The sequence below is a fragment of the Seriola aureovittata genome, chromosome 16 (assembly GCF_021018895.1).
Source record: "Seriola aureovittata isolate HTS-2021-v1 ecotype China chromosome 16, ASM2101889v1, whole genome shotgun sequence".
In the NCBI taxonomy this organism is placed as follows: domain Eukaryota; kingdom Metazoa; phylum Chordata; class Actinopteri; order Carangiformes; family Carangidae; genus Seriola; species Seriola aureovittata.
Window position 1 is genome coordinate 12,737,503 of NC_079379.1, and position 24,473 is coordinate 12,761,975.

The window sequence follows — 24,473 nt, forward strand, 5'->3', positions numbered from 1 at the left end:
TATTAAGGGACCCAAGTGTGCCAAGAGAATGCTGTTTGTGTATCTATGTAGAAAACTGAGTTCCATCTGCATCTGAGAGGGAGGTTATATACAGCAGCAAGTGTGTGACACATTATGCCAGTTGTAAAACAGTTTTACTGTCGAATTAGATCAGCTATGTCTGAAAACTTCTGATCTAAAAACTTGGGTTCCTGTACGGGAAGCCCTTTTAGAAATTACAGAGAAAGTGCTTGCTCATAAGCAAGACAACGCCAGTACACACTGTAACTTACAGCATTTAGTAAAAGGCTTCTGGAAACGGGAATCCACATCCAACTTCAAACAAGCTTCTGCTATTCGGGGATTAAGAAGAAAATGAGAAGGGATATTCAGCACACATTACAAATGGTCCCAGTGGGTCAATTCAGCACCACATGTGATGTTTCAAGCACCACTTCACATGTCTGATTCAGAGCAGGTGCTTAAACAGCAGGTATGGTGATGAATTGTAATAAATGAGAGCTTTTGTAATGAGAACAGACACTTGACTCTTTGTTCCTTCATATCTCTAGATAAGGCTTGCATCCAGTACTTTTACGGCTGCTATTAAGTCAAACATTCTTTGTGAAATAGATGACCTAAAAATAGAAGGTACCCTCTGAAATGTTACTTCATTGATATAAGAACTTAATCTATACCTACTGAAAAAGAAGTAGTTATAGTGTAAGTATGCTGCTTGTGAGGGGAAATCTTTCCTTTCTGTAACGTGATGGTTTTTTGAAGCCTGAGACTGAAACACACACAACCACACACACAAACACATAAAGGGACTCTCAGCGCTGCTTTGTTTTTTTCTGTGATGGAAGTGAAGTAAGAATGTAGTGTTGAGTGTTGGCGTCTGTGTGTGTGTGTGTGTGTGTGTGTGTGTGTGTCTGTGTGATTTATTAGTGTGTGATTGCAGCTGTATGTTAGTGTGTGATGTGTATTACTATGTGACTGAAAAGGAATGAGTTTTGAGGCGAAGCAGCCTGCTCTTTAAATAAGACAGACGAGGGAGGAGGGGTTTGGTGGGCAGAGAGATACAGTGACATGGAAAGATAGAAAGAGAGAGGAAGAGAGCAGTTAGAAAAAGAAGGGGAGAGTTAAAGGAGACAGCGGTGAGAGAGAGAGGAGGGCAGTTAGATAGGTACAGGAAGAGAGAGGGTGAGGTAGGGGGGTGGAGAGTGAATCTGTCATTTCGGAAGCTGTATTGAATCGAGCTCTGCGTCAGGATGTGCTCTACATGCTGATGACCCTGCCACACTCTCACAAACAGTTACACACACTCTCAGAGCTGGCCCAGCTTCGTTTTCTGACAAAGCACTACTGCCCCCTGCTGTCCTGCTGCGATATATAACCCAGTGTTACCATGACAACAGAGGAGAGTAAGGGAGAGTTAAGAGAGGACACATAATGCTCCTGCTAATTTATCTTTCTTTTAGATTTTGTGTGTAATTACTCGAACTCTTGTCCTGTTCTTTTCAGAACCGACCAAAACTAGCTGTGATAACCCAGGAACGCCACGCTATGGCTCCCTAAACCGGACCTATGGTTTCAAGGTAATATATATGTTCTGATAAACTAACTGTAGCTACCTTCTTCTTCTTCTTCTTCTTCTTCAACACAAATAGGTTGATATACCACCAAACAGAGAATCTTGTGGTGGTGGTGGTGGTGGTGGTGGGGGGGGGCATATTTAAACAGTACCTTTAAATATGTCAGCTTGGCGTCAGCAAATTTGTGATTTTTCACCATTTTCTGGACACAAATAATCGATGAATGAGAAAGTTACTTGTCAGGTAAATTGATTATGAAAATAGTTGTTAGTCGCAGCCCTATTAAGTATTTTGGGGGGCGTATATGCCTTCATTTGGTCGTATGCAGTATAGAGCAGACAAACATCCCCAGCCAGACACAACTTGGGGAAGTTGTGATTACATGCTCACCATATTGAACCTCTAGGCCACGAGGACACCCTGTGACTCACTTTTTCTCCTTTAATCTAATTGTTAATCCAATACTCATGCCATATAACATAAGAGCTATAGGTTGCCGTAATCATTCATCCTGGCTACACTGCTTATGAAGTCATCCCTTTGTTCTTTTATTTCACAGTAAAGGATGGGGGACTAATTCAGAGTCTTTGTCGTGTGCAAAAAGGCATTTTAGAGTGCAAAGCTTTTATGAGGCTGCAGCTCTCTGACTGGGTTCAATAAAGTGAGTAGCCAAATAGGCATGTGTAGATATGTTGCCAGTGCTGTGTCCTGGCAACAAACCTAAATGTTAGTACCAGGAAGCCCCCCCCCCCCCCCCCCCCCCCCCCCCCCCAGGGGGAAACACTGTCCATGGAAATACATGTGAATAAATTACTGTAATATTGGAAGATAACCACTTGTTCTGACTGACTCAGACAACTGAAGCCTCGTATTAGCTTCGACCTTAGATTTTAGAATGGATTAGTACACAGAACAAGGACTATGGAGTTTATTCCCTATTTTTTATAGCAACAACAACAACAGTGATTAGAATTACTCTTTCAACCTAATTACTGTGTTTGATTTGAGTATTGTATCACCATAGACTTGAAAAATCCTGACCTAGCCTGCAAACATAATACACCTTTTTGATTTAGATCAGTGTCTATGACATACAGTCAGAATTTTTGTTTTCAGGAAAACTGAAGATGTTTGAGTTTAAACAGGTACTTTTACATGTGTTTGCAGTTCCATAGTCATCTACATCTCTGTCTGTATTTCTTGAAACGCCAAGGCACTATCAACAAGTGCTCTGAACATGATTAAAAAAATAGATAGATAGATAGATAGATAGATAGATAGATAGATAGATAGATAGATAGGAGTAAAGATTTTATTGAATGTGATATTTGTCAGTGCAACACTAAGTACTCAGTTACTGTGACATAGCATTCTACGACTGTGTCCTCTGGTCCTTTGAAGGTATTCAGACTCCTCCTGGACCATGAGCAAACAAAGCATTATCAAATTCTCTTTACCTCTGTGTGTGTGTGTGTGTGTGTGTGTGTGTGTGTGTGTGTGTGTGTGTGTGTGTGTGTGTGTGTGTGTGTGTGTGTGTGCGTGTGTGCGTGTGTGCGTGTGTGTGCATTTTGTCTCATTCTCTCTCTCTCTCTGTACAGGTGGGAAGTGTGGTGTCATTTCAGTGCCAGCCAGGTCATTTGATTCAGGGCTCTTCCTCTAGAACCTGCCAGCCTGATCTGACGTGGAGCGGGACACAACCTGAGTGCATACGTAAGAAATATACATCCTGTCAACTTGTTCACTTACCACCCCTCCATCCAAACTGTCAAGACTCAAACTCAACTGCACAAAACCCCTCTCCACCCTCCAGCCCATGCCTGTAAGCAGCCAGAGAGTCCGCTCCATGTGGACGTGGTGGGGATGGATCTCCCTGGTTTTGGCTACACCTTGGTGTACAGCTGTCAGCATGGCTACTTCCTGGCAGGGGGCTCTGAACACAGAGTCTGCAAGAGTGATGGCACTTGGACTGGGAAAATGCCTATATGTCGAGGTAAATGTTTTGCTTCCCTGTTTTTCAATTTTATATCTGCGTCAACCGCATTTGATTAATGATCGTATCCAGAGCCATTAGTGAACAGGTAGGAGTGTTGTACATATCTTGCTCAAGGACACTTTGTCAGCACACACACTGGGAGAGACCTGCCAGCTGGAGTAGGGTGAGATTTCCTGGTTGGGTGGTCAGCCCATGGACCGGTGGTGAATCTGGCAACACTGATACAAAAAAACTAAAACAATATCCCATGGTGTTTTGTCCCTTCGTCGACCATGTCCATACAGGTGGGGTTATAAATTCACCACTTCTCATGAGTCCATTTTTCTTCCCCTACAAACTTTAGTCCATACAATGAGCTAACAGCAATAGTCTGAGTGTGTAAACTGCCAGGGGAACAGCTACCTGCTGGAAATCACAGATTGCACTGGTGCTCTGTGATCGATCAAGTTACTAGAATGCATGCTCCAAGTTCCTTGTAATGTATATAGTTAATGAAAGGAGTGTGACCTATTGGTCACCCTTTATCTTATCTCAATACTCACCAGGGATGTATTAAAACTCAATCAATACTTGCCAAAACAAATGTCAGTTTAGTATCTATTTTTCAATTTTGACTGTTTTAGACTTCCTCATACTGGCTTAAACGTTCAGACTGAAAGTGCATTCTTGACCTTGGAAAGAGTTGTAGACAAAACAATCTCACCCAAGGTCCATTTAGTAGCTGTTCTGTAGCCTTCGATTGTATCAACAAAACCTCTGTCAATAATGTTGCAAATAGCAAGATGTAGTTTCCCCAGGATGTATATAAACAAACAATTTGTACTCTATTTGCACCTATAAATCCTTGAACTAATTTAAGTGTTTGGCTTATTCATCAAGAAATGTTAACAAGTGAAGTTGTGAAGCCTCCATTGTGCAAAGAAAAGCTGCAAGCTTTTGCACTGAAATCATTCCACCAAGGCTGCCACCCTTTTGCCCTGAAGTAGCCTTCAAAATTGGAGCACTCTCTGATCCAATTTGAGATTCTAGGACAAATACCCTCTCCCTTGCTTGCCTTTACTTGTTGGCAACAATGGCTGCATCTTGAAGTGATGACAGAAGCTGTTCTGAATGGTCAAACCAAAGTGTCTTAAGGCCACCTTTAAAAGGATCTAATATGCACTGCAGTCTTTGGCTATGAACTCTGTTTGTATTGCTCTGCCTACAAATAACCATTAAAAAGGTTTTTTTTGGAGACCCTTTTCAACACACGTCTTTCTTATTTTGCAAGTGTGACTAATAGTAATCAGCACTGCATTCTAATTTTGTGATTCGTTAGTATAAAGTGCACTCTCTCCTGGATAAATCTGGTTTGTTAAGACATCAGCTGATGGACCTGCAAGTTAAACAAGAGGCAAACCAAAATAACCATAATATTTTTTGCATATTGTGTCCCTAGGACTCTGCTCATGTGTTTTAATGGGTTCTTTCACCCTCTGTTTCTACTGTGTGTATAGCTGGAGAGAAGAAGAAACCTGTGAAACCGGCAACAGGAACTCCCAGCCCAAAACTAAATGGTCTGTTCCAATACAGTCTTTTCTATTCCAGACTAGTACAGTCCTATCGTTTCTTGACTCTTATCTATTCTATTTTGGCCTGGTTTAGTCTTTAGTTTAATATATTCTGCTCTGCCCCTTTCCACTCTGCTCCGTTCTACTCCATAGTGTTATTCTTCCTGTGTCTTGATTTTATTGTACTGCTTTTCATCTCAGCTCTAAATAATTAATTTTTCCTCACTACACATAGAAAGGTAAATTAACTATTGTGATGTTCTGGTCTTCTGTCTGCTGTTGTTTTGTTCAGTTCTCTATTTTCAGCTCTGCTCACTTGCAGTCTGTGTTATACTGCTGTAGTTCAATAACTCTTTGCTTCTCATTGCACATGAAAGAGTTCCTATAGCTAATATATGTGCAAGTTGCTGTAACTATCAAAGCATGGAACACCCCTTAACTCTACTGAAACATTTTCCCTAAAGCCACACATTTAATCATGTTTCTCACTAACAGTGTCTGTTTATGAATTTACTGTATGTAATTCAGGCAAACAACAAAAACCAAGAGGTTTAGCAGTTGCCTCTCCTTTGTATATGCATATTGTGGTAATACATGATATCATCTGGAATGAGTAATGAAGAATTGTGACTACTGATCAATTAGTATTGTTGGAAAAATTATTGATAAAAAGACATGACCTCTTGTAAACTAATTTCAGTTCTATGTGTTTCTATTCTATTCTTTTTGTTAGGTACTGTTTTGTTCTTCTCTGTTCTATTCATATCTGTCTTTTTATATTCTATTCTGTAAATTTCTTTTTTATTCTGTTCTGTTTTATTCTGTTCTACTCTATTCTGCTCTGTTCGGTTCCATGATATTTGTTCTGTTTCAATTCCATTCTGTTCCATTCTATTCTTCTGCTCTGTTGTGTTTTGTTCTGTTAAATTCTCTTTCATTCTGTTTTGTGGCGTTGTTTTATGTTCTGTTATGTTCTTTTCTCTAGTTCCAGATGACGTCTTTGCTCCTAACTACATATGGAAGGGTTCCTATAATTACCGTGGGAGGAAGCAGCCCATGACACTGAGCATCACCAGCTTCAACTCCACAACAGGAAGAGTCAACGTTACCCTTAGCAACGGCAACATGGAACTGCTCCTATCAGGCATGACACATTATGATTAATTATACCCAACATATGGTACTTTATACAGTATATATTATAAATGGTGTGATGTGCCATGATAGGACATGTCATGATCACATCCCGTGATTATGTTACAGTACTACATGGTGCTGTATTGATCCATTGGTAACACAGTAAATAAACACTCAGACATTAAGTGTAAAATGGAGCTTCTGCTATCAACACCTTTACTGACAACACATTATTTCTGCTGCTTTTTACTGGTTGATTATTGGTGTCTGAATTTCACTACTTTCCTGGAACTGCCAGCTTCTTTTAAATGCTGTTACTGTATCTCCCCCCAGAGCACAAATATACACATAAACTTATTCACACGCAGACCTCCCAGGGTCCTACAACAGCGTCAGCAGGGGGTTAAGACCCTATTAAAATACTAATCCTGTTGAAGCTAGAATTGGTTCTTGGAGTAGCAGAGAGCACAAACACCATATCACATAACCATGCAGCTATCAGACGTTTAACATCCATCTTCTGGCTTAAAGGAGCAGCTTTAGATCAATAACATCTGAAGCTGTGCTCACGCAGGCACCAAAAGGTCAGTGCCCAGCTGCATAAAACTGGCATGTTTTTCTTTCCTAAGATTTCTCTTAAGATTTCAAGAAAAAAAGAAAGGCGGGCACAGGAGAGGACGAGAGTAATAGAGATGATCTTTGCAAGCTCTTCAGACTCAGACTCCAGTGATGAATGGAGGAAATAATTTTCATATTTACCTAAGCACTGTACTTAAATGAGTAGTTCAACATTATTGGGAAACGCACATATTTGCTTTCTTTCGAAGAGTGAAATGTTATTAATCTTAGGTCAGCGCATTAAGTACAGAGTTGTAGTTAAGACATGTTCAGCCTAGCTTCGCATAAAATCTTGAGGCATGAAACAGTTGACCTGTCTCTGCCCAAAGTGAAAAATATACATACCAACACTTCTAAGGATGTGTACATAGTGTACTTTGTTTGGTTATCTCATACATGACCACAAAATTATGATTTTTGACATTCCCAAAAGCAGGAAATGTGCACCTGGAGATACCAACTCTTTAACATCTTGTAGTAGGCATGATTGAAGGTTTTCACCAAATCAAGTTATCATTGATCAAAAGTCTTGTCTGGTATTACTATCTAGGTCACATGACTTGGTTCAGGTTATCTGTTGTTATTTAGTCAGCTTGATCAGAAATCATTCTAGCTGCCAGTGGTGCAGGACATGTTGACCAGATGGTAAGTAATTGTATGTTAATCATATTTATCTACAACAAAACAATAATATTAATTCATCAAACTAATTCTGACTATTGTCTTATGCTGATGAAGAAAAACCGGTTTAACGATGTTTGTGATGTAATATGAAAAACTCAAACCTGCTGTATGTTTGTGATATTTACTGAAAGTAGCAAGTTTCAGTCTTTCGTTGTTTCTTATGGTGGAGGTGTATAAACCAATGTCCGCCCCCAATTGGTGTGCAGTACAATATTTGTCATTTACACATAGCATAGGACATTTACGTTTATCTTGTATTTTGGTGATAGATTATTATCTGGGTTACAAAGTAAGAGGTTAACTTTGTGTTTGCACCTCCTGAAATATTTTTTTTCCAGCTGGCAGAAGAATTGGTTTGAGCACCAGTAAACAGCAGCTGCCAGTGAATTCAGAGCACCTGATGACTTGTCTTCTCCTTGCAGCTACTTTCTCAGATTTCTGATGACGGTCTGTTCCAGCTTATTGCTGAACAGACAAATCTCTACAGCTGTCAACTAATTGGAGCCAGGATTAACACCACTGGGAATGAGCTTAAGTCATTTGTTGGTATTAAGATAATCGTGGGGGTGGTGAGAATGCAATTTATGGATGATTATTGAGCAGAAGGCACACGTTATCCCAAAATAGACGGTGTGATACCAATAAAAAGGTTTAAATCCCTCTCAAGAATCATCCACTTTCACGATAATAAGACCTGCCCTGGACCGGCTCTGTGAAGTCACAGCAGTGCTGAAGCACAAAAGGAAGATATGCCTGGAAATTGATAGTGGGAACCAGTTCTCCACAGATCCCTTACAAGGGATCTTCCTGGAAAACCTCACCATTGGTGTATCAAGATATTTGTTTGAGTAGGTGTTTCTGGTATATAAGTATTTCCCGACATACAATGGAAAGAGCACATTTGGCACAGCATAGGGTCCTGTCAAAGAACTTGGACTTGTAGCCACTACTGTCTTTCTGCAAGACCATCATCCTCTATGTTGACTTTTTGACATCTCTACCACTCATTGTGCATCTGAATAGGTCCTTTGGTTTGTGCGGTCTAGGAACCCTCCACAAGAATAGGCTAAACAGATGCACCCTGGAGTGTGACCGTGCTCTGCTGAGGCAAGGAAGGAACAGCTACAGTGTGACTACTGGGTGGATAATGAGGCAAAAGTGGCTGTTGAAAAATAGGCAAAGCTCTCACTCAAGCTAGCTTTTGTGCTGCTCTAAGCCCACTTAAAGAAGTCGGTTTTCCAGAGAGAGAAGAAAAATTGGTGTTCCTTGTCCAAACATTGTGACACCTTGCTGACATGATAGTGGCCTTGTACCACACCCCTGCAAAATCCCACCGGTGGTACATGTGCCTCTTTTGGCATCAACAATGGATGGCTGGTGACGACTGTGGTAGGCCTATACCTTGTTAGAAATGATAGAATATGTATAAAAACTAGTACTGTATGTGTGATGTAAATGACCACAGAAAACAAGACTGAATCACTTCTCCTAATCAAATAAAACATTAAAATGTTTACCATTTTGACTCAGTTTAATAGGATAATGTATCCTGGGAGATACAACTCATTTGTGGAAATGTTCTATGATGCAAATAAGATAAGTAGTATCATTAAATCTTTTATCATTATCTACTTTTCCACTCCTGCCTGTTTAAGGGTTAGGGGGAGTTCTGGTTGATTACTTTTTTCTCTAAAAATGATCTCAAAATTGTGATATCTTTGAACTATTTTTAAAATCATTGTTATTTTCTTTTAGAGCTGCATTCAGGTTGCTTTTTTCCTTGTTTGTCTTGATAAATGTCTCTCTTCTATCTTTGGGATTTCTAATTGGGGATGATATATATTTATTGTTGATGCACCAGGGTAACAAGCAACAAATGCAGAGAGATCAAAATAACAATCTGTAACAAACTAACCATAATGTTCTGTGCACTTTTATGTTATGAACCAGATGTTTTTTTCTGTCCTCCCAAGGAGTGTATAAGGCTGCTGAGGCCAGGCTGTTATTGCTGATGTACCAGGTGAACTATGCAAACCAGGGAAACCAGCTGAAAGATTCAGCCATCTCTCCAGCCAAAATCATAGATGACTCCTGGACCATGGATGGATTTGTAAGTTTCAGTGGATACAGAGCAATCAACTAAATAAAAAATACAAGACAAACATTTGAATGTCCTTTTGTAGAATAATTTCACAAGTGTTGTGAACTTTAATAGACAGTTGAAGTTGAGGTCAGTCAGAGTTACATCTTTCACAGCTCTGTTTAAGCAAAGTTAATATAATACTTATGTGTTCAAATAATTATTACAAAATACTATCAAATACAAAACTAGTTAAATGCTGTGGTCATCTGCTCACATGTGACCTTATTCTAAATACTGGGTAAATATAAATCATGAAGTGCCTGCGGAGTGGGTTTGAAAAATCTTGCTCATTCCCACAATATAACAGCATAAACACATGCCCCAGGCTATATTAATTGTCTGGAACACAGTTGAGAAAAGATAGCCAAAGTATTTGTCAATCAAATATTTCAACAATAATCAAAATTCAGAAATATGTTTGAATTGGTACATGTTGCTGTTTTGACACAAACACAAAATGTCACCAACCTTTGTCCCTCTCCTGTGACTGTATGTCTCAATTTGTGTCTCCTTTCTTTGTCTTCTCCAGGTATCAGCAGAGCCTGATGGTTCTAGTTATGTATTCCAGGGTTTCATTCAGGGAAAAGACTATGGACAGTTTGGACTGCAAAGACTAGGTAATTATCACGTACAGTAGGTTTAGTAACCAACCTCAGTAACCTCCAAACAATTATTATGTTTCCTGTAAATCACTTTGGACTATAAGTGATATACGCACAAATCTACTAAACTGCTTGCAAGAACCTCACTGTTGGAGAAAGGGACCAGGGAGCCTCTTTTTGCTGGCAGCAGTGACCTTATTGAGTCAGCCCTGCAGGGGATACATGCAGAGAGAGCAAAATCTGCTCTTCAGACCAGAAGTCATCTTAAAATGGCTGAGCTGAATTCCATCAACCTGCATCCAAAGATGACTACCATTTCTGTCAAACAGAGTTGAAAGCAGTCCCCTTGTACAGTTTGAATTATCAGTAACTGACCTGCAAGATCTGACCACTTCCCTCCGTATTATAAGTCACACGTCACCTGAGTATGTTCAGAAGAAAAAATAATTATGATCCTCAGATATCCACTGCTGACAACATCTAACTTGCAACTGTTGTAGCAAGACATGCCAACCCTTTTCCAGTTACCAGCTTCCCTGCCACAGATATCATATCCTGCACAGTTCTGCTACAACTGCTAACAATATAAAGTGCTGCTGTTACAGCAAAGCAATAGTATTGGAGTGACAATTCTTAGTCATTTTATTATGTCATCTAAACCAGTTGTGTTGACAATGACAATGCATTTCCGTGTAATGTCACAGGTCTGAATATGTCGGAGAGTCAGAACTCACCACCCCCTCAGCTTGGTACCAACAGCAGTTCTGTGGCTATCGCTATTCTGGTGCCTTTCTTCGCTCTGATCTTCACTGGCTTTGGCTTCTATCTCTACAAACAAAGGTATGCGCTTAAAAGAAACCCTGCTTGTTGCTCATTTAAGTGCAATTCTGTTACATTTCAGTAATAGACAGCTTTACTTCACTGTTGTTTTTCATTATTTCATACAAAAAGAAAAAAGGCATTGTTAACATTTTAAGAAGCTGTCTGATTCTTGAAAACAGTACCTGCTTCAGTGGTTTGGTTTTTGAGATGTTAAGAGACAATGAATTCACTGTCTGTTGCAAACTGTGCTGCAAAACAATTCTGCTTCTGGAAGTGATGGGCTGATTGGAATCTCACTAGGCTTCCTAAAAAGCACAACACTTTCTAATCCTTTAAGCTTGTTTACTATGCTTCCACTCCCAAGATTGCATTTGCTACTGTCCAGTTACTACCCAGTTGTGTTGATATTAATAGACAGAATAATAGGTAGAATAATTTTATCTCTCTCATGGTGTATTTATATTTGCCTTGCTGTTGTTTCTTTTCACAGAACCACACCAAAAACACAGTACACAGGCTGCTCAGTCCATGAAAACAACAATGGCCAGGCTGCCTTTGAGAATCCCATGTACAACACCAACGCCAAGGCTGTGGAGGGGAAGGCTGTCAGATTCGATCCGAATCTAAATACTGTCTGCACCATGGTCTGAGGATTGATTATCCTCACTTGAACTTAATGACTCAGATATCTAATGGGACCACAATTGTCATGAGGCTGTGGAGGGGAGAGCCATCGTCAGCATACAGACATCGTCAGTACCATGGTCTATACATTGATCACTCGAGACCTTCAGTCGCAGTTCAGACACTTATCTCCCCAAGCAGATGGAAAACTGTCCACTTGCAGCCAAAACTCAGCGTTGGTTCCTTTCACTAAAAGCATTTTGTATCCACAAATGAAATTCAAAGAAATGTGAACACGAAATGTCTGCAACCTTTGACGGATGCAAAACAGCCAGTGAAAACTCACAGTGAGTTGTGACATCAAGTGAAAGAAATGGATGCAACCCAACAGAAAACTACACTGGCTGTTATCCGTCTCTAACCCCAAGACTCAGCTGGTCACGGTTAGTTTATAATTTGTTTCTAAATGAGACATAGCGATTATAGTTCAACGTCTTATTTAGCCCCACTCACAGTCTCTAATACAAGTGTTAATTATGAAGCCATGACCTTCTAGTCAAACATCATGACATGTCACCATAACCCAATGCCGAATTTTGTACTTCACATAGAGCTGTGGAGATAGGGACCCACTCTCAGCTCTGTGACCATTAGTCCTTGCCTGGAGAAAGAGAGCACATTATCAGTGCTCCAGCCATGGTTATACATCACAGAGATAAACTGCACTACAAAAATGGGTTGATTTCATTTGTAACACGTTGTCTCCCCAACTGTATTGAACAAATATTTAACTGTGAGGAACACAGAAGCAAAATGGCTACAGATGGGGAGATGCGGATGTCACAAAAAGACACTGTGAAGCAAAGAAAACAGTTTCTATCTATCTGGGTTCAACACTGACAGTAAAAGACACTGTCACCAGCAGACCATCAGTAAACCAGACTTCTGAACAGGAGCCTATTTCTAAAATGACCATGGAATACAACACCCTAGCAACCAGACAGGACAACCTCCTGTCTCCATGACAACCAGAGGCTGGTATTACTAGTCTCATGTCTTTTTCTATTAAAATGGAATCCAAGACAGCTAATGCTAGCAGACAGTAGCAAAAGTTTCTTTGGAAAGAGACTAACTCCTAAGCAAAGGATAAGGGCAGCCCTTGAGACGGAGCTATAATCCTAGCTGAACTGGGATTAGAGCAAAGCAAAACTAAAAGGAGTCTAAAGGGAAACTAGCACTAATAGAACAGATGAGAAGAAACTGACTCATCTAATGGATAAACTGCTCCTTCCCATCCAATGGATAAGAGAGGAGGCTGAGAAGATGGAGACAACCCCTAACCGAACTGGAAATAGAGTAAGGGAGTCATCAAGAGAAAAGATGAGATCTTAAAACCCGAACACAGCCAATCAGAGTCTGGCTTACCTGAAATCAACTACTGAGAGAGGTTGGCCCTCCCTCTACATACTGAATCAGATCAGACAGAATATGGCCTTGAGGAAAGATGCTCCTGATCCTGTGAATTTAAATGGATTCTGATGAGAAAGATGCTGAATGGATACAGAGGACTCTGATGGACTAACAAAGAAAAAGACTTTGACAAACAGAGAAAGCTCTGGCACTAAAGCACATTTTACAGAAACACTACCTGTCTACCCACTGAGAGATGGACTAACACAGGGACAGAAAGGTTACAGAGAAGCTTACAGGTACACACACTAACAAAAATCTGGAAAGACAGAGAGCAGACAGGTGGTATTAAGACCAACAGTTAGACACATAAGGAAATCGACAGGTTCAACAAAGACAAACAGGGTCTTAAGACTGTTGCCGACTCCACCATCCAGAGTCTCCACTCCAGAGACAGACAGGTTTAAACACAGATTAACAGGCTTACAGAGGGACAGATGGAGACAGGCTGATAGACAGGAGACGTAGACATAAGTTGATAGACAGGCGTAAAGAAAGTGATTGTGGATGCAGTTCCACTGTAATTCTGCACTCTGCGAGTGCTTATCTTCTTTCTTTGTTATTGCTGCAGAATCTTCTGATCTGTAAATCTATTGCATATATATTCGGGAGCATTCACCACCTATATTTTTGTGCTATATATTTACCACAGGGGAGGGGCTGAAAGGGAAAGATGGAATATAGCAGAAAGTTTTTAGAAAAAAAATAAAAAATAAATATCAGAATAAAAGATATTACAATTATGTGCTGTTCACAGAAGTCACAAACAGTATTTTGGTTCCTTTGTAACATGGAATTGGTTTATTTTAATATCTTGTGTAACGTGAAGTTCCTCACACCATCACTGTCCTTCCCACTGAGGCAATCATGAGTGTCAGTGGTATTGTTGTTGTCATTATTGTTGAGATGCAAGGTTTGCCAGCAACAGTCATGCTGTTTAAAGTTAATGTCTTATTACACATTTAACACAGATGGAGGATTTCTAAACCATTAATAGATGGAGTTTGTGCTACAGTTGCCATTTTTTTGCCTCCTCACTAAAGCTGTTGGCCACTGCAGATACACAACATTATGCCCCATAATTGTCACCATTGCAACACGGACAACATCTTAATGATCAGCTGGAATAACAGCGCTGTTTTCTAACCTAACTGACAAAGTAATAGGAGGCCACAGAAATTTGCACATCAAAACTCTGAATCAATGTTGTTTTTTAACTACAGCTCAGAGATGTCAGCAACCCCAGTGTTGTATGGCAACACAGAAACCCCAGCTCTTGGAACTCACTCATTTGATTACACATGGCCCAACATATAGAGCTCTGGTTAATGTTTCCATCAACTCTCACAGGGCTATGGTAAAACAAAACACACAATTGAGGTAAAAGTAATATTGATAATTATAATGGTGATAATTGCTGGTGAACTGCCCAACATGTAGTTTGTGGATGACGACCCTTGTACATGTTGTTTCAACCCACATTGAAAATCTGTGCTGTACACTGACGTACCAGTTCATACTTGTATTTCTTGTCATATTTGAGGGGTCAAAGGTACAGAGTATGAATTTGCTTTGGGATGAGTGGCTTTTTGGGTGTTTTCAGTGTGTTTTTTTGTGAACTATTACTAAAATTATGATCTAATTTAGTTGCAAAACATACAAGTTTTAACCTTGTTCATAAAACCTTGAAGACAAGATCTGTACATTTTAAAGGTACATCATCACAAGTTCACCCCCAGGTTGTATATCATTGAATCTTGATTTTCAAGTTTTTCTCGTGTTAAATATGGGTTTGGTCTCTCAAATCAAAACTGAAATGTCAGAGATCGTAGGACCACACAAAATGTGTTTTAGGGTTCTTCTTTAAAGATCTAATTTGCTCTTGTACTGAAATCCACATCAGCTATAAATTGATACACTACTTACAAGCCTTTCATTTTACGTTAAAAAAAAAACCTTTGTATTACCTTTGGCACTTCTTAAGTATTGTACACTAGTGTGTGGAGCAAGAACAGATAGATTTTAATGAACTCCCCACAGTGTTTTGTATGTGTACATTGCATTTCAAAAGCTAAAAGGCCTTGAATGTCATTTATATCAGAAACAGTAGCTTTAAGTTGAAGTGACCATTTGGGAGAAGATCTTAAGATGTCAATGTGACAATTAATTAAATTCATACACATAACTGAGGCCGTCGAGATTTAATATTTTCCCTTGCTTTGCTTATTTTTATTTCATAGAAATATAGCCTTATAATCTCAGCTTAATGTTCCTATGGTGGTAGCCATTTCTCAAATCTGATCTGCCACCTATACTGATAATAAAGAAAGCATTTTGTACACCTGGCAACCTTTACTGTCTTTGGGCCCTGTCTGCCACTGGAGGCTGTTGTTGCACATGTGTTTGGCCTTTCTGATGGTTTGATATGCCATCAATGAACCACTGCTGAGAAGAGAAGATGTTTGATTTTTGTGTTAAACCGTACATAACATCCATACAGTATAGGACTTTCTTGTTGTAGGGGTTAGGCCTGAAAATGAACCATATAATGGACCTATGTTTATTGGTCTCTACATGACAGGAATACATGTACCAATGAGCATGAGTCACTGTTTTTCAGCTTTGGTGCCCATTTAAAAAAAAAAAAAAAAGTAGGCCTACTTGTTTCATTTTGAAGAGTCTGGTTTAAAGAGTGAGAGACTGAATTTAGTGAGTTTGGGTCCCACACATGATCAATACCAGTAGTTTTTAATGAGTCTGGGTGCCAGGGTGAGCAAAAACATCTACATTGTTTTAAGAACCCCTGCTGTCGTGGCCACAGGCACCAACTGCAACCAGCTGACAGAAAACTCTGTTTAAAGTCATTACTGAGTTAAAAGCAATGGTAACTGCAGCTTCCTTGTTTATCCACGCTGCGACTGTCCCGCTCTGCATTGCTATGGTGACACTGTTTCTTATTACAGTTTGGATTGATTGTTGCTGCTGTTGTTGTTGTTGTTACTGCTGGTTTTTTTTGGGGGGTTTTTTTCTCCATTTTTTTTTTTCGGTATGGATCTGACACAGTGCCTACCAAAAACCATGGGATCCTCCCTGTCATCAACACACACGCACACACACTCTTTCAAACATATACACACATACAAACAAACAAGTACCTGCTCTGGCCCTCCCCTTCATCACAAGTCATTTTTTTCTAAGCTTCAATCTATTTTGCCACAAGCTTTTCCTACTGACTGACCGCAATAAGACCCATGTGATTCGAAAGACTTAAAGCCGTTCCTGCCTGGGGACATTGGAAATATTCACCATTTGAAAAAAAAGATGAAATATAGAATAAAAAAGTGTTTTGTACAGAAATATATTTTTATGATGAAATTATTTGTAAAATGTATGAATCTATTATGTAAATTTTCAATGCAATGTAAGATTAAAAAAGGCTAATTGCTTTTGTAAAAAAAGTGTCTTCCTTTGTCTCTGCTTTAAATTTTAAATGGAAAACTGGTATGTTGGGACCATTTGAACTGAACACATAAGCGTATTGTTATTTATAAGGAATGTACACTATAGAAGCAGCTAGAGATCACACATATATATGAGGGTATGCCTTCAAACTGTAAATTTAAATATAGAAGTTGCTTTAGGTTTAAATGTGACTGGGAAACAAGTTTCAAAGTAAGAGAGTGCCTTGCAGGGGAAATACTGCTGGCACAGTGAGTGTATAGAAATACATATAAATAGAGTGTAGCTATCTCACCTTGAGATGAACTCCCTAAACTTCTTCCATTCATTCACAGAGGAAGCCCTTATCACTGGGAATGCAACATTATTTTTGCTGCTGCTGGTCTGACTTTCTGCATGAGATGCAGGTAATAGGAAGGTTTTCATTTAAAACAGATATTACGAGCCCTGAGTTTTTCCGTAGCTTGGAAGTGCATGTCTGAATTTTTCACTGTGCAAACATATCAGTGAATGAATACAGCTTACCAGTACTCACTTTGTTGTATATTTATAGAAAGCATGTCTTGGTCTGACACTGAATTCGTCATAGGAATCAAATGGGTCGGGTCAACCTTTACAGCTGCCCACAAGCCCTGAATATTTAGTTTGAGAAGACACCATCATTACGCAGGAAAATGAGTGGCGCAACCAAGCATGTGTTCACCTGAACAACAGCAGCTACCAATAACACAGTTTGCGGACCATTCAGTTTCAGGGTTAAATGGGAATAAAAATAAGCATTTTCTATTTATTACTGATACTTAGACTTTGTTGGCCTGCTTATATTTCTACTCTACTCTTATGAAAAATGTTTTACTCCACATTTCTCCACATTTCATCTCCACAAACTAGAATAGAGAAGCCCTCATACATACAGTTACCTGTAATACAATACTGGTTCACATTAACACAGTAAATGGTTACAAAATATCAACAGGGAAAAGTATCAAAAGGGTATTTTATATGATAATGTTTAAAAAATAAAACTTAACCAATAATACATAATGTGAAAACTGATCGTTGTGGCATTTCAGAAGGCCAAGTGGCAAAATGTTTTTTCTCAAAACAGATTGATGCTGCTGATTAACAAGAGATCCAGACAGCTGAGGTCACATTCAGATAAAACTGTGATTTAATTCAGTTTTTACACCATTTCAATGGGACAATGGGTTACACTGAGGACAAAAGCTTCATTTACTGTGATAGGGAACAACTTTAAGAAAAAATTGGGGCCCTGTGTGATCTTTACTGACCTCTGTTGGTGACCAGTAGGAACCACAACAGGACTTACTTACCTCCTGCAACACAAGTCCCTGGCACAGCCAAACCCCTGTTGCCGCCTTGAGTAATGACTCTTGAGGCTGCGCTGTGATGGAAACAGTTTTACAATACAAATGAGTTTGTCTATTTGACTGAGATTCAATGGAGACATCTGTTGAGGAGGTACAATAAACAAAACTAACAAAATTATCCTCCAAACATATGAGTCTATCTTGACATTACAAGCATTTATCATAAGATGATGAAAGCTAGAATTACTATTGACATACTTAAGTGTCTGATTGCCCTGCCATTATAAAGCAAAATTATCAAATTAAGAAATAAGCTCTTTTTAATTAGGGCAGTTGTTAATTTAGCTGATTTGTACCATTGCTCAGCTGAATGCCATGTGACTTAGTTTGAGTGTCCCCACTGACCGTTCTTTCAAAGTAACTTTGTGCCGACAGTTTCTGTCGGGAATGGCATTTACGGCCTGCAACGTCATTAGACTTGTTTTCAAACAAGACTAGGTATAAACCGTAGACTGTATATGGTATAAACCTAGTATATCTTTGGACTATGAATCGGTGCCAACCGTGGGTTTAAGGCTATGCCCCTTGTTAAAGGTAAATCACCTAGCTACCCTGGTTTCCCGGCTGCTGTGAAGCTGCAGGGAAGCGGAGTAGCGCTTCCGGTTCACCGAGCCTCGCCTGCATTTGGGCAAACAAACTACATTCATTACATGTATCATTATTACTAAAGGAGGCAGAGGAATGACTAAACATAAAACACACGAGAGAGCAGGAGAGGCCATTGGTAATTGCTAAGCTAAAGTAACTAGCAAACATGAACAGCATACCAACAACTGGACAATACGCTTCCTGCAGCGTGCCAGCACAACAATCAAAAAACGGTGATAAAGGGTATCTGTACACTGAAACGCTAGAGGGCTTTTAATTTGAAAAGATTACAGGAACTGTTATATTAACAGTAGTGCAGTAACTTAACACAGCAAACGGGAGCGGCTGAAAATGAGGCCTCTATTAAAATGCTGCTATGGCCAATTATATATATCAAACAGAGGGAATTAGAAATAAAGACCTGCCTCTAGTAAAAGCCTGCTTCAAACAAAGACCTGTTACCTTCTGCAGTTGAGGTAAACAAAGGCCCCTGTCACTTTTTGAGGAAGTACAGTAGTTGAAAACTGTTGGATCCAACATGGAGGCTGTGCACTCTGTGAGAGGCAAAATAAGAAATGTATTCGGTAGTTTCTAACTTTCTCTCCGAATGACCATTTTACAAGTAAATGTAACTGAAGTCATAGCACCGTCTTTGTCTTTAACTTATGTGTATGGTCATTTTGTCAGATGACCCGTTGCGTTCATGAAACCGGGATTTTATCAGTGCAGAGCAGCAGCTTAGAAATAGCTTGGAAAGGACTATTGGTAAGCATGTAGTCTCAATGGGCTGTGTTTCAGTCTCTATCAGATACTGTTTGGCTGTCTGACAATCAGTCCACCAGTAAAATATGGATAACTGAGAGACACAAATTGTCCTGCTTGACCTGTTGTCAGGTTGTTTTCCAAGTTGCCATCTAAGTGCATCATGAAAGGACTCAAGGGATGTGTGGTAGCTCCTGGAGCCCGAGGCCGAAATCACTGCAGATTTGACTGTAAAGGTGGATAACCGCTGTCAACCGCTACTACATGGATGGACTCCTGCCTCAAGTGGTGCTTTCTTCAAAATGGTGAGTCATTTTCGAGATTTTTTGCTGTTGCTACCTAAAACTGCGGATATATTTAGTGCTTCTTATGCTGCAATCTCTTTGACTGTTGCTAAGCTGTCACTGCTGCTACAAGCTAATGGCTTTTTTCCTCCTCTGCTTGGTTTCTGAGTAGCTATTAGGTCTATGGTTTGTAGTGTGCGGTCTTGTCTTTGTACATTACATTATTGGCTCTAGCACAACATTGTTAAAGGTACTTCTAGGGCGGGTCCAGTCAGGTATTATGATATGTGGTATTGAGCCATTGTTAAAGAAATTAGTTTCACCTGTGCTTTTCCCTCTCTGACAAGCCAACATGTCAGCCCCTTCCTACTGTATTGGAGTGCCCTATATGATGCACTGGTGTTTATGAAGTTTTACTGTATAGTTGACCTGACATATGACCTGTAGGTTTACATCTTTATTTAAAACTGCATTTTTCCCAACATAGACACATAGATTGTTCTCATATTTCAGAAAAAATGCAAAGACATGTTGAACTTGTGAAATCACTATGTAACAATTGACAATAGTTCATCAAATTAATTTTACATGATCGCTTTAATCACAGACCTCGATGCACTTGTTCCACTTCAAAATGTAACATTTTTTAAAATTACAAAATGTTAATCAATATCTTATCTTTTAATCACCTTTTCGCTATAACTGTAGAACTGTACTGATAAACATATCTGTTTTGATGGCTGAGCTACCTTTACACTTGCCTTTCAAACTGAAAAGTGGAGTGAGCTGACAGTGAGAAGTTAAGAGCAGTGGAAGTTCATGAAAACAGGTATGAATGAAAGATGATCGCCTATGTCTAACATGTAGAAGTTATGAGGAAGTTGACCATATGTGAGGGTCAGGGATTTGGACTGTACATGTCTTTGAGGAATACTAATGAGTTGTAAAGCTGCAGGGGGTGTGTTATGTCTCACTTATGTTGTTTTTACTTTTTTGGAGTTGGTAAGATGGTTAGAGGATATGTTGGCAAGTGAGATTTTTGTGTTTTTTAAACAATGCCATGATTTATCAGATAATTTTAAAACACTTTTCTATTTGTTCTCTCTTCTCTTTTGTGTGGTAATTTATTTTTCATTGCTTCTTTCGCTCTAGTGTTCAACCATTTCTTTAAAATCCTTCAGAAGTTACAAGATGTCGTTGAATCTTCCTGATTGTTCTTGTTTGTCTGATGTTCTCATTAGTCAAACCTAGAGCTGAATTGTGGGACCTACAATGCGTGTTTTGAATATTAGTCAGTAATGATACTTAGTACAGTATTAGTAGACATACTTGACAGTTGACCAGTTGTTGAATTGGTTTGCAGTTGTCCCTTTACTTTTGAATTTATTTGCACTATGTGGCCACTAGATGGTGCCAGGTGACCTCCATAATTTTTATTTGAGTATTTCACACATAATCTAACATAGTTTTATTAGTTTCCCGGTGTTGACAGCACAATACCTTATATTTAGTGGATTTGAGATACTGATGGAAAACGAAGTCAAGTCATTTAAAAGAAAAAAATATATATTTTCGCTCAAGACAACACCAGTAGGAATTAAATGAAAAAAACTAATCAGTTTGTAGAGGCCATGAGCTGGAATTTCAACACGTGTGTGTGTGTGTGTGTGTGTGTGTGTGTGTGTGTGTGTGTGTGTGTGTGTGTGTGTGTGTGAGAGAGTGTGAGTGTGTGAGAGAGTGTCTGCCTTTTTTTTTTTATTTGGATAGTTCAGTTTTTAGAAACTAATGGGTGGTGTGGTTGTGCCAGAGCCTGGATGAAGATCAGCAGTCTTCATTTCTCTGTCCAAGTGGAGCAACATGGCCTATTTTCTGTTATCTGTGCTCCAAATATGTGTGAATGAGTTTTAAATTCAAGATGAGTAGAAATTTCTTTGAAGAAAGTAAAGTGAAAAAAAACGCACGGCTTACAAGACTTTTTAACTATATTTGCAGTGTTTGATGTGTGCAATTCCCTTTAATTTCCTTTTTATGTGATCAGTAGATGGAGTCAGCTGACCTGTGAAACTGCTTTTGAGCTTTGAGTTTAACACTCTTCTGCCTGTACTAGCAGCCTCAACAGTATGCTGCCAGTACATGGTGTTTGGAGTAGAGTGTGCACACGTGTTTACAAAAGACCATCTGACTGAAATAGCCAGAAAATGTCAGTGTCTTTGTAACAGAATACATGCAGCAGGTTGAGGTGTAATTTGAGTGCATTTAAATGATTTTGATCAGATTAAGGTTAAGATTTCATTCGTGTAATTTGTTTCTTTTAGATTTAGTTCATCGATGTCTTTCCTGAATGCATTCTAGTGTCTATATTCTCAGCAGAGTGGTGGCTGTGCCAAAAATATCCTCTCGAACGTTACCTGAACTCCTTGTTTTTGCACTGACTATGGGAGACCAGTAGATGGTGCAAGCAGACCTTTGAAGTATTTTATTAAACTGCTTTACCAGAGTTGGCACCATGCAGCTCAGAAGTAAAAGAACTGATATTCACTAACCAATAGTTTAATGTTTGTCCTATAGATGTCAGTGGAAACGATTCAGTATTCCTTATCCAAATCAGTACAAATCTAAATTTACTCAGCATGTCCAAATGAAAATTGACAAATGTCTGACTGAATTGACACACAAACAATTACATTAAACCTAAAAGCTAAAGAATTTATGTGATAAGTAAGTTTTATTGTGATTTCCTCAGAAAATATAGATATCTGAAATATAAATTATGAATATTGAAGAAAAGGACTATGGATGCGTAAACATAATTTGTTAATGAAATCTTTATAAATGAAAGGAGAGAGGGATGATATAGCCATTCACAGACATCCCTGTTTTAGTAAAACATTCAGGCATTTTCCCCTTTTAATTAAAAAAACTTGAGTTTGTCTCCAGAGTAGATAAAAAGTAAAACAATTGATCCTCCAATTGGCTATGGCAAGATGTGTGCATATGCATTGGATTTTTATTGGCGATATATCGTCAGTAGATGGAGCTCAACGACCTTTGATACTTGAGTTAAAGATTCTTCTACCTGATACAAAAGCATAAAACACCTCAGATAGGTGTTGCAGAACTTTAGTTTTACATAAATGATCCTAAAAATGAGCCTTTCGGGGCTGATCGTAACAGATAAGAGAACAACAAAGCAGGAAATGCATCGACTCACCCTAACTATGAGTTATTTTAATGAATCTCCGTTCTAAGAATTGTTTTGCAAATGTGACTGATTGAAATAGAACAGGCACAGAGAAATTGATACAGTTGAGCTGTTTAGTTTTTTCCTTTTTAATTCAGTATCAGCTTGCTTCAATGCTTCTCACCCTCTGTCTGGTTGTGACAGTGAGGGGACAAAGAAGAACATTCAGCCCGCTGTGTGTTACTCAAACTGGGACAAACTGAGGCTGCAGGGTCCGTGGGAAAAGATAATGATGCAGTGAAGCTCCTCGAGAAGTCCTTTCGTGTATGAAGCCCTTGTGTAGCCATGTGAGTGCAGAGGGCAGAGCGTGTTGAGAGGGTAAAGGCAACAAATACCAACACAAAAACCATCATTTGTCCCCACTGTTATACTAATGGAGAGAAAAAGTGGTTTGGGATCATGTTAATACGAGAGATTTAGGATATGTCTGTTTTTGTTCAGGTTTTAGAATTTTTTGTAAAAGAAAATTTATCCAAGCAAAGACAATACTCTAGATAAGAAAAGTAAAAGAAATACATCTTGGTCCATATTTTAACATTCCTTCTTCAACACCATCTCTTTGGCTCTGAATACAGTTTGCATGTCTAGTATATGAAACATAAAATATACAGTATGACAGTAAAAGTTGTTTGTCTTCTCTCACTGCTCGCATTGTGTCTCATCTCTCTCTTGTAATCACCGAAAGAGCCTCTGTGCTTTCTTTCCCTACTGTTCCTGTATTTTCTCTTGCAGCTTCCAGGAATCTCAGCTTTCCTCTTTGTGCTTTGAGACAGTGTGCAGCTTCAGACGGTATCAGAATAAATAAACACACGGTATACATGCCCTGCCAGCACAAACACACACTCACACTCCTTTCAAATCAGTACGTAGTGCTGATATGAACAGTATAAGGTTAGCACAAGCAGCAAATGTCCTCAGAACCTTCAGGAAAATTAGGTAATTTGTTTGGGATGTAAAAAAAAAAAAAGGAGAAACTGAGCAATACTTCAATATATTTGGCTAAATTACTTTGAAGTTTTGAAAATCAGCCTTTCATGGCAGTGCAGTCTGAACAATTATCACTTTTTATTCTTTTGTAAACCATCAGATTTTGTTACAGAGCTATTTTATTGTCCTCTAATTTGAAACTATGAGCTATTGAGCTATTAAACAGTTTTTTAGTTTTTTTTCGATCACCCAGCTTCTCGCAGTCTTCCTCCTGTGACAGAAAGCTTTCCTAGATTTCTCCAGCTTTCTGTCTTCGACTGCTCTCAAATCAATCTGGGATTAGGCTTGATTACATGGATACCCCTTTGGGACGCTTTATTTCAATGAATTAGTCGAGTGAATGAACAGAACTGCAACAGAACGGTATTTTGTACCAGCCACATAAATTATGCATAGTCTGTGGATATCAACCAGCCTTGATCATCTTTTTTATGGTTTGAATTCAGAGTGAGAGAAATTGCTAATTGCTAGCCTTGTCACATATAATCTTGGCTGTGTTTGATGTACAATAGGGATACAGTCTATATTTTGGTTATTTATTTAT

The 24,473-nt window shown here is 39.0% G+C and overlaps 1 protein-coding gene across 3 annotated transcripts in view; it reads left to right on the forward strand.

Moving 5' to 3' along the window:
• csmd3b (CUB and Sushi multiple domains 3b) overlaps positions 1 to 15,208 on the forward strand; it is a 333,374-nt gene extending 318,166 nt beyond the window's left edge. For all 3 annotated transcript variants that reach the window (XM_056398790.1, XM_056398791.1, XM_056398792.1), the window contains exons 65-73: positions 1,504 to 1,577; positions 3,173 to 3,284; positions 3,385 to 3,564; positions 5,064 to 5,123; positions 6,103 to 6,261; positions 9,530 to 9,666; positions 10,229 to 10,316; positions 11,006 to 11,141; positions 11,614 to 15,208. In XM_056398790.1, the coding sequence (XP_056254765.1) occupies positions 1,504 to 1,577; positions 3,173 to 3,284; positions 3,385 to 3,564; positions 5,064 to 5,123; positions 6,103 to 6,261; positions 9,530 to 9,666; positions 10,229 to 10,316; positions 11,006 to 11,141; positions 11,614 to 11,773 (1,106 nt within the window). In that variant the 3' untranslated portion in view covers positions 11,774 to 15,208. The remainder of the gene's footprint in view (positions 1 to 1,503; positions 1,578 to 3,172; positions 3,285 to 3,384; positions 3,565 to 5,063; positions 5,124 to 6,102; positions 6,262 to 9,529; positions 9,667 to 10,228; positions 10,317 to 11,005; positions 11,142 to 11,613) is intronic.
• The last annotated feature ends 9,265 nt before the right edge of the window (positions 15,209 to 24,473 follow it).